This window comes from Spodoptera frugiperda, chromosome 12 (assembly GCF_023101765.2).
Source record: "Spodoptera frugiperda isolate SF20-4 chromosome 12, AGI-APGP_CSIRO_Sfru_2.0, whole genome shotgun sequence".
In the NCBI taxonomy this organism is placed as follows: domain Eukaryota; kingdom Metazoa; phylum Arthropoda; class Insecta; order Lepidoptera; family Noctuidae; genus Spodoptera; species Spodoptera frugiperda.
Window position 1 is genome coordinate 5177027 of NC_064223.1, and position 12804 is coordinate 5189830.

The 12804-nt window shown below is 35.1% G+C and overlaps 2 protein-coding genes across 5 annotated transcripts in view; both read left to right on the forward strand.

The window, feature by feature from the left end:
* Nucleotides 1–355: 355 nt before the first annotated feature.
* LOC118263091 (dynein regulatory complex subunit 5) lies at nt 356–3145 on the forward strand. The gene is made up of 11 exons (XM_035574875.2): nt 356–543; nt 664–914; nt 1033–1210; nt 1287–1464; nt 1544–1731; nt 1820–1967; nt 2057–2234; nt 2306–2519; nt 2633–2766; nt 2838–2927; nt 3015–3145. Exons 1-11 carry the CDS (start codon nt 378–380, stop codon nt 3114–3116), a joined length of 1827 nt encoding a protein of 608 aa, XP_035430768.2. The 5' UTR covers nt 356–377; the 3' UTR covers nt 3117–3145.
* Nucleotides 3146–3250: 105 nt separating this feature from the next.
* Nucleotides 3251–12804, forward strand: part of LOC118262538 (formin-binding protein 1-like) — a 38250-nt gene continuing 28696 nt past the window's right edge. For 3 of the 4 annotated variants that reach the window (XM_050697167.1, XM_050697168.1, XM_050697170.1), the window contains exon 1: nt 3258–3493. In XM_050697167.1, coding sequence (XP_050553124.1) covers nt 3470–3493 — 24 coding nt within the window. In that variant the 5' untranslated portion in view covers nt 3258–3469. Of the gene's footprint in view, nt 3494–12804 lie in introns of all 4 variants that reach the window. The other variant, XM_050697169.1, reaches the window with a different exon arrangement.

The following is a 12804-nucleotide window of genomic DNA, read 5'->3' on the forward strand; positions in this document are numbered from 1 at the left end:
AAGCAAAATTGTTGAATGTTTAATTGTAAAATAAATAAATAATAATCCAACGAAATCAATTGAAAAAAATGCCTCAATTTTATTATTATTTACTAAATAAATAACAAGGAATTTATTAAAAACCGGTCAATGTTACTAGAAATTAATTAAATTTTCCCCATTTTGTTCTATATCTCAATTTCTTGTCTATGAAAATTAAGGTTTCCGGGATAGCAGGTGATAAGCAAAGCGCGGTTTTATCAATAATGATTATTGAACCAACAAGTTGTTTGTTACTATAGCAGTAATTTAATTGTGATCACTTTACGGGTTTACATTGCCGGTTTAACTAGAAACACTATTGAAGTCTAAATTAAAAGTTTATCGAGATTTCAATCATGAAGTTTCCAGAAAGTGTGAAACTTACTACTTATTTAGCTTACAAACATACTGAAGTTATAGAACCACAAAGAAAAATCAAATCAGAAATTTTCGATTGGGATTCTAATATTCCAAAATCACTAGTATCTATCTGTATTGAGAAGTTGGCAGAAAATTGGATGGGTATGAATTTTAAATGTACACCTCACCAAAAATTATCCTATATTTAATTTAATTTCAAGCTTACCATTATTCTGTTGGTACTTATTAAATTGGTATAATATTGGTTATGTTTTGTTGCAGGTTATCCAAAATTAGAGCAACTAATTGCCAAAGATCGTGAACTTTTCCTGCAAATCTTAGATACCGATGTTCCTCTTCAGATTTTAGTGGATAACATCAAAAGTGATATCTTTTGGAAAAGATGCTATCACTCTAAATTCTCGGATTCACCACTTTTGGCTGATGATAAAAAATGGATAAATGCTTTCATGGAACGCCATTTTGCTGATATATTAGAAAATACAAATCCTAGACAGTATGATCCAGAAAAGGTCAGTAGAAACCATATTTTATTTGTACCAAATAGATCTATGCACAAAAAATGTGCCTCTGGTTACAGGATTACCACATGTATAACTTTAAAAATAATATTTATTGATTTTCACTTAGATTACAACTTTAGTGAAGCTCTGTGGACCATACATACAAAAATTATCAATCCGTAGTTTGATACCAACTGATATTCCGGTTCAAAGGATGGCTTCACCAGAATTAGCTCATTTAGTGACCAATCAAAGGCCAAACGGAAATAAACAACAATCAAAAGATAATGAAGTAATCTCTAGAGGTGAGATATGAGGAATGCTCTTCTTGTATTCGTCATATTAATAATTAAATAATTTCTGGCACTTTATAACTTTCAGATCACATATCTCTACATGCGGCTCTAGGAAGTTTGTCTAACTTGGTTGAATTACATATAACTTATCAGTTGCGGTCTATTGGAGTTCAGTACCGTCCTGATCAATTTCAATTTACTAATAATGATGCTAAAAACTTGGCTCGTGGTCTGGAAAAATGTGCACAACTGAAATTTTTGAGGTATTTATCTTATAATTATGCTTTCTTTATTATTCATAATCATTTTCAAAATATTAACTGCTATTATTATTAATTTTAGGATTACAAGGACTGATATGAATTGTCAACGAGTGAAGTACATTCTGCGAGGTCTTTCTGAAAACTTAAAGCTAGAAGTGCTGGATTTCAGTCATTGCAAAATCGGTGATGATGGTGCTTCATCCATTGGAAAATTTATAATGAGACGTGACGCTTTGCGAACTCTTATTTTGGCAGATAACATATTTGGTATTTAACAAATTAATTGGTCGTAAGCAAGGTAGCTATATAAAAATTGCGTGATTATAATACAATTCGTTGTTTTGTTTTGTTACAGGTCCTTCTGGTATTGAGAGTATATCACATGCTCTGAACCACTCCGGTTGTGGGGTTCGAACACTCGACTTACGACTAAATACAAAACTTGGATCTGAAGGAATTGCCCATGTAGCCGTATCAATTGCAAGAGGGTGCAATTTAACAAGGTTACAATCCGCTACCTATCTGTTCTTACGTTAATAGATAATACATATTTATTCAAGCACTTTAATTGTACAACCTTTATACGTTACAGTTTGAATATATCGGGTTGTGGAATAACACCCGGTCCTTTAATGAAGTCACCAGCCGGAGTGTGGTCAACTACAAGTGCAGAAAATCCTCCAACATGTGGTGAATTACTGGCACGAGCAATAGGTTTAGTAAAAACTCCACTACGTTCACTTGATATAAGTGTGAATAATATTGGGCAGGTATGATTTACTTCAGTTTCTGATAACGATCGTTGCGTAGCCAAATACTCTATTACAAATTATCTTTTCAGCCAAGTGACAGTACTCTTTCAAATGCTATATGTTTGAGTTATATAGTGGACTTGAATTTGAAGAGATCAGGAATGGGATCTATGGCTAAAGCTGTAGCAGAATCAGCGGCTGCTGCTCAAAGATTAAGAAGAGAAGCTGAAAAAGGAATAAGATTCAGGCGAAGTGCGGGTAAACTTGTACAAGCAAGTCGAGTTGCAAAAGGAATGAATATAGGTCAGTTCTTTTAAAAATAATTTTGAAATATTGTATTACGTCTAAAAGTTCTAATACTGGAACCGTCATAATAATTATGAGTTTTTGTTAATTATAATATTTCTTTTTATTAGATACGGATCCACTCTTATTAGCTCAACAACTATCTGCCAGACCTTCAATAGTATCCGTAGCGTCAGAAGAAGGAATGCATAGTATCCAAACTCAACCGTTGCCATCTGATTTTGGTTTCATTCCGACATTTAAGGTACATTTAATTAATTATATATTTGTATTAGAATAAGTGGGGCATTCGAGTAACAAACATTATGCTTTCAGAGTCCACTACCATCGTCACGAGGTTCATCGATTACTGGTCCTCCAACTTCTCGAAGATCTAGTCATCATGCCATATTGGAACCCGTCAAAGTACATATTTTTTATTTATGTAATCTGTCAGTTTTGAATTTTATTTAAATTTAATTTTGCTATATAAAACGTATAATTTTGTTTCAGGAAGTTCGTCGGACCGCTCTTGTTCGTCGAGGTTCAGATGGATCTTTATTGCAACCACGCAGTGCCAACACTCAAAGACATATTAAAATATTTGTGTCTTAATACTGCAATGTATAATAAACACGTATTATTTATAATCATGAATTTTTATTTTTCCTTTAAATAATGGAATTCATCAAAACCTGGCAACATTATCCATAGACAACCTGCAAAAAACCACTATTATTTTTCGGACTTCCGTCCGTCACTCGCTCAGTGCAATGTAGCCAGTCTTTCGAAATGTCATGTCAGTCAGCCATGTTTATTTCTATAGAATGTGTTTTGAAATGGTGGTAGTGATAAAAAACAACATAATAGTGGAAATATTTTCGTAATTTTACTTGTTATCAACTGTAGTGTTTTAGTGAAGCTTCAATGTGTTTTTTTGTGTAAGTGTGGATACTATTGCCGTGAAAATGAATTGGGGTATTGAGCTTTGGGTAAGTGACTACGACATTATAATTCCGTGTCGGTTGTTCAGCAAATTGTAAATTGTATAGCTGCTGTTGTTATGAGTAAACGTACATAGTATATGCACTGGATCATTGCGGTATTTAATGATCTAACAAATGCAGGTAGTAGGGTAATAATGTAAAGCAGGAGATGTATGTTTTATTAGATTTTCGGAAGTAGAAAGTTTAATCATAGTTTGTTTGGAGTTCGCAAATAAATTTAAGCGAATAACAGCGGTGCATTTTTTCACCGCGAGATAAGCGGAATGTGAACTCGTAACTGTTGTAAATTTTCCACATTTTTATTTTTCCACAGACGTAATATCCAGTAGGTAGTTTGTTCACCAACTTTCTACAAGTGCATATGAATTTGAGTTTAATGTACATTCACATTTTGATAGTATCATCACATCGTAGTTCCATTCTTTATTCCTTTATGCCTTTAAAAAGGTCCATGAAAAAAAGTACTGTTGCTAGAGTACAATAAAAAAAAAACATTTTTAATCTATCAGGCTTAGCATAAGATGCTCTTTTGACCAGAATTCTGCAGAGGTCTATAAATGTAAAAAGAATATATTTTAATTGAAATTTTGAACCAATCTTATAAGAAAAGATTAAAAGAAAATTTCTGATTCTGGTAAATGGCAGTGAAAATAAAAATCAGCTACTAAACTTTCACTCTTAAATATTAATGAAGATACTTTTTGAATAAAATAAAATAATTAGAATAGGTAATTTAAAACTATGCAATTGAGAGTGGCTGGTACAATATTAGTGTAGAATCAAGTATCTAGAAGTAAATCTTTGACTCAGGCATTCCATTAGTAAACTTGAATAACTTATTATACATAACTTTGTAGTAAATACCTACATGTTCATTCAATCATTACACATTTTCTTTAACATTCCACATTTGAAAACATATTAAATGCAAATACATTGTTACATTCTATAGCTACTTCTGTTTTTTACAATTTTATATTATGAATCTAATTTTAAATGATGGTTGATTGTGTAACTATGTAAAACATTAGCTTAATGCCAAATAAAAATTTGTAAATTCCAATGAATATTCTAATTTCAAAGCTTTCTTTTGATTTTCTAAACTACAGTTAAGAATACCAATGCTATTGCTGGCATTTTAGAAAATTATTCAGAATTTGAATTCTTTAAAATTAATAAAAAAAAATGTCTTTGAAGTATGGAGGCAATTAATTCCTCATTATTAACTAATAGAAATTGAAATTAAGGGACCTGTTGAATCATTGTCAACACAGGTAGCAACCTGACCATACTTACCTTATCATAACCATTAACTTAATTGTGATTCCTACGGATTTTCCATTGAAATTTTGTAATAACCTCTAATGAATCATGTTAAAAACCACAAAATTAATTTTCCATGTCATATTCCTAAGCACTTTTTGTTAATTAAGTACTTGGGTACCTATGTAGGTATACATTAGTGGAATTAAACTTGTGAACTTATAATTATGACTCACAGTAACTATATCATCAAGTTGTTATAAGCACCTTGAGATTCAGTGTCAAATTATTGGGTTATATTCCAGCCTCATATCTGGGTCAGTGTTTGTCTACAGTATGATATCATTTTGTACTGTACTCTAATACATAAAATATTCTATTATTTAGTGTAACTTATTTCGTTTAACAAAGGGTACATGAACTGTAAAATTCCAGTGTTGTTTAAAATGAGTAATTAAAGATAAGTAATGACATACTGGCACAAAATGATCATTACACATAAAGAGAAACAGTTTAAAATGCTTTTAAATAGCAACAGTTTGTTGGTTTGTTCTGAATTCCGAATCCATCAAGCAAACAATGGGTATTGGTTGGAACATAATGTGCCTACCCAGTACATTGTGTGCTAATTATCTTTGTTGCTTACATACCTTTGCAAGGCACCATGCCATCATCAATAATAAAATTCCCTCCAAAAAGCACCGCCATTGTCTTATTGACGTATTTATATCATTTGTTAGTTCATAACAATTTCATTCAATAACTTTTCATTAGACTTTTCAATGTAAATCACACAGACAGACCTTGCAAAAGAATTGAGCACATTAGGCTTTATCTAGACTTGTGAAAATGAAAAATACAGCTAGTTGACTAAACATGTATCAAGGTCAAAAATGTAAAAGTTTTGGTTTTACTTTTTTGAATTTGATCACCTGTTTAATGCAAATGGCTGAACAGATGCCTAACGCACCTTTTTCCTGCCTAGATATTTTTTTATTTAATTTATACGCGCGAAACGCCGCGTTATCTATATTTTATAGGTCTAGGATGTCAACTTGCTTTTTAATGGCCTAACCGACCGAGTGTTTGAGTCGCTAATAAATAGCGAAGATTGACATTAGGGTCATCGTACTCTGTACGCGTACAGCAACACTTTGTGTCGCTGATAGTGTATCTATTTGGATCTATAAGTGTGCGAGAGTGGTCAGTGTTGGCAAGCTGCAAGGCCGGTGGCGGCCCGCATTCCGCTCGACTTGCTGCCTAGTTGTGAAATGGTCCATTCGTTGCACCTACCTATCATTATTGAGACGGACTCCTGATGCAGAAATGATCCGTTTAACATTCTCACAAATGTGTCTCGCATCTTTACTTACGATTTAAAAATTAAAACAAATAAGTAACTAACAAATCTAAGCCAGAAGCCGGCCACCTTTCAAGGTTAGCGGTAATTAGGCAGTAACGAACTAACCACTTAATATTATTCAATTTAGTAGCTCTTACTTAGAGAAAGTTTTGTGTTTAACATAAATGTAAAATTTTTGGAGATTTAAAGCGAAGCAGCATTGAAGCAGGCTTTGCGAAATAATATTAAAACAGCAGTATAGCAAAAAAAGTGAAATAGCAATAAATTGACATTACTCGGCAGTCGGTAGCCAGTATCATGTACAATTCAATTACAGTGGTGTCCCTGAACTAGTTCGCTAAGCGTTTTGTAACGCGACCTGGATAGCGGCCACAGTCAGATACAACGAACATAAGTACGGTGTAAGCCCAGCCAACGAGAACTGCTGATATCGATTTGAAAATCCGTTGGACGACCTTCTACATCGTCTTGCGTTTCTAAAATCGCTAAACAGTAGGCTCTAAGTTATAAGAGAATAAGTCACAGATATATAGGCTTCTATGGTGGGCTTTGAATCCCACCGCCGCCGCACAAAATCAATATTTCAGTTTGTTATTGCATATTTACTTAGTTAGCGAGTCACGTATTCTCTCGTCTCGTCGAATGGTATTCTCAAGTCAGAAACTTTCGCCTTTCTTTCATTTATCGATAATATATGCGTTTTCATTTAGATTAGATTACGTTATGTCATCGATTCACAAAGTTATTATACCTAATATGATAATGTTTCTATGATGTTTTGCTGCATCGTTTGTGAGGTATTTTATGTACCGTAAGAAAGCGAAATATTAGTAAATCATAGACGCCTTGTGCTAGTAGCTGCAGTATATAAAATACTGGCTATAAAATACTCCATAAACGAGATTTAAGTTTTAACCAACCGTGCATTCCTTTGGTGCACCAGTGTCAGTAATGCCCCCTCTTTATCTCCACCAATTACTTATCTGGTTAAACGGCCTCACACATCAATCAGTACGGTCCCTTCGATTCCAAAGTGCTTTACAGTTACATTGATTACATTCAGCCTCATCCACCAAGTACAGCCTACTTTTATGACCGATGATGAAGCAAATCTACATAAATTCTAACAAGTACGGTTATCTTTCTGTAATTGCAGTCTCAAATGTCTATTTTATTGCGGAAGTGTCTTTAAGTAATCTAATTATGCTGTTAAGTATGTAGGTTTTAGGCTCACTAGTGAATGATCAATACTTAGTGGTTGGCGAGCAATGATTTCACGTCATTACGTCCTCGGAAGAAACATTGCGCTTGATTGGCTTCTATTGACACGTAGTTACTAGGGCACCGGGTTGTATCAGCAATCTAAAGTCCCAATAGACGTTAAACAGACATAAGTGTATACAATAAATGTTTGTAGATCTGTTGTTGAAGCTATTGCGATAGCGAATGAAGTTTCGATATAAAATTGTCAATCGTCGGAAATCGTTTAAAGTTATCTCGTTACGGTCTAGACTTCGCAAAAACCCAGACGAACGAATCGTACTGTAACTAGACGTTTTTCCTCACAAAATATTTCCTTCGAATACGATAAAATCTTATCTTTATACATCCTTTTGGCAAGAGGACTTTTTTTATTTTTACAGATGCTGCGACCTTTAAGATATGCTAACTATTTGGCTTTATAAATATCATTTTCATTTAGGTAATACCTATTCAATAACATTCATAACTACACTAGGTTTTTCCAAATTCCTGTGATTTCAAATGGCACGTCTAAAGGACATGACTCTAGTTCCACTTTTTTTTTTTCGTAAAAACCAAAACTTGTTTTCCAATATGGCTCTTCGCAGCGTGCCTTTAAAAATTAAGCGAGTTTCTGATTGTGGGCTGGTCAAAATAAAAAAAGATGCCTGCCTATTATGGGTTTCTTGCCGAACTCACGATGATGTCATTATAATAATGTACATATTGTTTACTACGACAAAACAACATATTGTTCGTTATTTATACATAGTTAATGGCACATCATTTTGGGACCCTGCCAGATAGCTATAATAATTAACTAGTTAATTACTTTTTAATTACCTATAAGAGAACACACGCCCTTTCTTAACTAGGGTGTGTGTTCACTCAATAACGTGGATCATGATCCAAACCAAGTGGAACAGGTGATTACAAATTTGTTTTTATATCTCTCATAAAAGAACCTAAAATTCTCCAATAATAATGACCGGTATAAAAATATGCTGAAAGTGAAACCGATAAACTCAAACCAATTTGTTTGATTCGTTCAAACAGATGAGAACTACTACCTATAAAATTTTATTAGAAGTCATCTGCTTCGAAATCGACCAGAATTTACTTTTATAGTGCTTCGTTTTGTTGTGTTAATCTAAAAGGTTTTAAAAATGCACGTTTCGCTAGTGGCATGCCCAGCCGGTATAATGGACCAAGTTAATTGGATCAGGTTCGAATTACATTTAGGTGTGACCTTTAGAAACACTACCCTCAATAATCTTGATGGCAGCCACACCTGCGCAGCACTATTTTACTAAGTTCATAGTGACATTTCAAGGTCTTTGAGACATTTGTTAGTGTTTGGTAACTACAGTCGAATTAGTGAATAGCCAACATGTTTATGGAGTTTATTTAGCTCTGTTTGTTGAATACATACTGCCATAACATATTTGCGACGTAGGCGCGCGCACGACTCATTTGGCGAGTGGTAGCAGGTCCAGTCGCAAAGCCAGGCGTATAACCGGTTCGACCAGAATAAGCAGGACCGCGCCAAATAATGCCTAAGTATAACGTGAATAAAGTCAAGCAAAAAACAATTCTATAGAGAATAATATAAGGTGTAAAATACCTAACTATGTTATGAAATATTCAACGTACGTCAAGTAGGCAGTTTTAGCATCTTGTGAACTGTGTTATTTTTGAAATCCCATACGTTGGAAGGAATAGTATCCTCCCTCTACTACCGTACGTCTTTCTAACCTTTACTGTTCCTTGGTATACTCGATTAACTATAGCAATTCTGTCAATGAAACATTCTCTTTGATGCTTTCATTCAACTCCGTTATCGGCGTTGTTATCGAAATGGTAACTATTATGACATGATATCATAACAACATCAATGAGTAACTTGTTACTTTAATGTCGTTGTAATAAAGTCTGAGTTGTTACCGAAATCAATTAAGGTAAACTTGCAAACGATAACAAAATGCAAAGAGGAGCGAAGAAGCCTTTACCCCGCAGCGCAGTAGGATGCAAATGCCAAGTAACTGGTGTTCATGGGCCGTTACATTCTTCGCGAAAGTTAAAACACATGGAATTTGCACATTACGAGAAAGTGTAACTAAATGTATCGGTTGAGATAATCTTCGATGTCGTGCTGCGACGGGACTTGAGTAGTGAAGCCTGATACATCATCCTCAGTCGTCTGTCGTAAATGTCACGACCTATTCAAGTGACTGTGCATTGACTCTTAGACATTAAAATTACATAGCATTGTTTTGTTACTAGTGACGATGAAAAGCAATAAACTTGTGTCGCAACAGTAAATACTACTCGATGAATGTATTGAAAGTTTGATATTACGTAAGGACAACACGCGAAGTCCAACGTCTTCCCACAGACGTAAATAACTTATATCAAAAAGCTTGTTCGCAAGACCATGAGAAAACAATGCAAGCGGCTTGTGGTCTGATGGATGTGAGGCGTTAGAGTAATGATAAGGCGAAGAAAATTACTGTTGCTCCGGTGCGCACTCGCTTGTTATACGGTTCCAAAACTGTACTGCACCAGCACGCAATCTTTAAAAAAGTGGATTAGGAAGTGTAAAGATTTCAGAGAAATGTAGACTAAACGGATAAAACTATAACAATTCTTATGTAATCATCAGGTAGTCGGTTCGATCGCGAAAGTTCTTCGTTCTACCCATATGGCATGACATCATGAGTTGGATGTTCATGCACGAGTCTGTGTTTCCTAGTTATACCGAATTAGTTATTTAAATTATTGTTGCATTTTTGTTAATTGATGATTTCAATGAATTATGGATACAGTCAGCTTTAAAGAATTTGTGTTGCGTACGCAGTAAGTTAGTAATGACGTCTTAAAAACCTACATTGCGGTTTCAGTGGGGTTTAACCTAAGTCATCGCTCTGATTTTTATTCGTGTAAAAATGACACAGTTTGTTACTTAAAAATATTTACACATGCATGCCAAGAAGTTTGGAATTAGTTATTATAAAAAAGTACATACAGTTGGAAGTCTGTTACTCTTTTTGTAGATAAGGTTTATTAGATGTTATTCCTATTTGCCTACCGTGTTGTTGAAAAGTTCTACCAAGAAGTCTGCCACAGCTTATGCTGGTTAAGGAATTATCCCATTATTTTTATTTTAACGGAATGTTGCCGTTGCGCAGTAAAGAAAAGCAGTTCTTGCAAAACCGTTAGTGACGCATGGCACGGTAAGCTTGGAGCAGGAAGTTTGAAACACGTGAACTAACGAGCTGGGTTAATCGTACTAGTTAATATTACTTCGGTTTATCTCACTGCGTTGCAATCCCGACATCTCGTAAGACAGATCGTGTTGCTTTCCTGCCTTCGATGCGCTGGATAGCTTGCACCATGAAGTTATTCAATTTGAACTTTGTTCTCCTTAAGATAAAACTTTGATCAGCATCATCGCTGCTATAGTCTCTGTCGATGCGGAGAGAAGGCGCTTTAAAAGCGTTTTAAAAAGTGGATACAAATTATAGTTGTCGGTAGTGCGTACGTACGTAAAATAGAAATAGGCACAACGAGCATGTGTGTGTCAGTGGCTCGGAAATGTACAGCAGGATTTCTCCGGGCGGCACGTGCTAGCCAACGCACGCTCCGGACCGCACCTTTCGTCAACAAGAGTTTCATCTGCCACACCACACCACGCTTCTGTTTACATGTGGCAACTGTTTCTACGTTCAAGTTCGAGGTTATTCACTTGCAGGTGTCCGGACACTTTTATTCTTTTGATAAAAACAATGGAATCAAGTTTGATTCCGTTAACACGGACATCTAAAGATTCTCAAATAACATTGTGAAGGACGAATGTGATCAGAAAGAAAAATTGCGGAAACGTCTAGCCACATTGAGTTTACACTTAGTTTTCCGCAGCCAATTAGATAGGCATAAACGTGTTAATTAACGTTTGTTTTTGTTTCTGACGAATAGGTAATTGTTACGCAATTTAATGCACGTTACTATACTTTAACAGGCAATGACTCAGTTAAAACTAGCTAGTTACTTGGCTATCAATGTCTATCAAAAGTGATTGTCAAACATTTATTACAATCTTGCATGATTGAGAAAATTAACTAGTTATCTTCTTTTCGAAAAAACCTCATGTCTTTATTTATTAGAATAATATCATTAAAATGGATTACGTAGTAATAATGGATAAATATGAAATCTTGTAGATCTAAACTTTTATATTTCAAAACCTACAAACTTAGAAACTTCATTATCGATCGTAACTGGAAGCGGAGGGCCCGTCCTGCACATTACTGGTGTTTACATAGCCATTAGCCTCTGGCATAAGATCGATTTCCTGTTGCTTCGCTTCAATTCAATCGACGCACCACTATATGCGGAGGAACATTAAGATGATTGCATGAACTCGAGTTCAATCGACGAAACGAGCCGAAAGTAAACTATCTTTTATCTTCTATCACTCGGAACTGTTTATTATCACCGCATGTTTGTAGTTTAAAAATACGTTAACACCTTGAAGGAATCTATCGACATTTCAATATCTTTCGTTGATCGTGAGAATTTTCAGTAGATAAACTATATTTGGTTAGATAAAAAGTTATCGGTTACGCTGCATTCAATCTGTCGATAATGTTCTATTAGTTGATCATAAGCTTATATGGATACGATTTCGTTCAAGTATTTCTCCATATTTACGATGCGGCAAGAGGTTAAAGATAGACAACCGGTTTGATGGAGTCTTGCATGTGCAGTTCGAAGCATGAAATGCACTTCCATCCGTGATGGTTTTACTTGTTAAATCATTAGAGTCAATGTTTGTATTTGTAATTAGAGATTGGCTTTGTTTACCGTCTTGTCTGATTAATTTGCAAACTTCCTGATTCCCAGCAATTAGGTCATGATATGTAGTGGTCATAACAGAATATTCCGCGGCAGCAAGGCCACGTTACTACATGCCGAGTACGTCCAGTACAAGTATAGTTGGGGCAGTTCATTCTCATTCGTATTCGCAACACCGGCTGCTATAAAGATATTATCGTTATAACGAATGCCTTTGAGTGCGTCGATCTTTTCCAGCGTCATGTTGCGTACTAGATGTTGTACTCACAACGACGTCTTTACAGTATCTTTTCTGAATATAACTATTTACAAACAGAGCTTTGATGGTCCAACTGTGGTTTTATGAAGCTGAACATTATGGTAAAGATATTTGATATTAATGAAAATGCAGGTACCTATTTCGTAATAAGATTTTGCATAATAGTCTACGAGTTGTTTTATCAAGTTCTGATATAACAAATGAGGATAGTAAGCGAAAGTGTCGAGGTGGTGTTGCGCCGGACCGGACCTCCCTCGCACAAGTGGGTGATGTGTCGCGCTCCACCTCCACTGCAGCCGTCACACCTGACTCGCT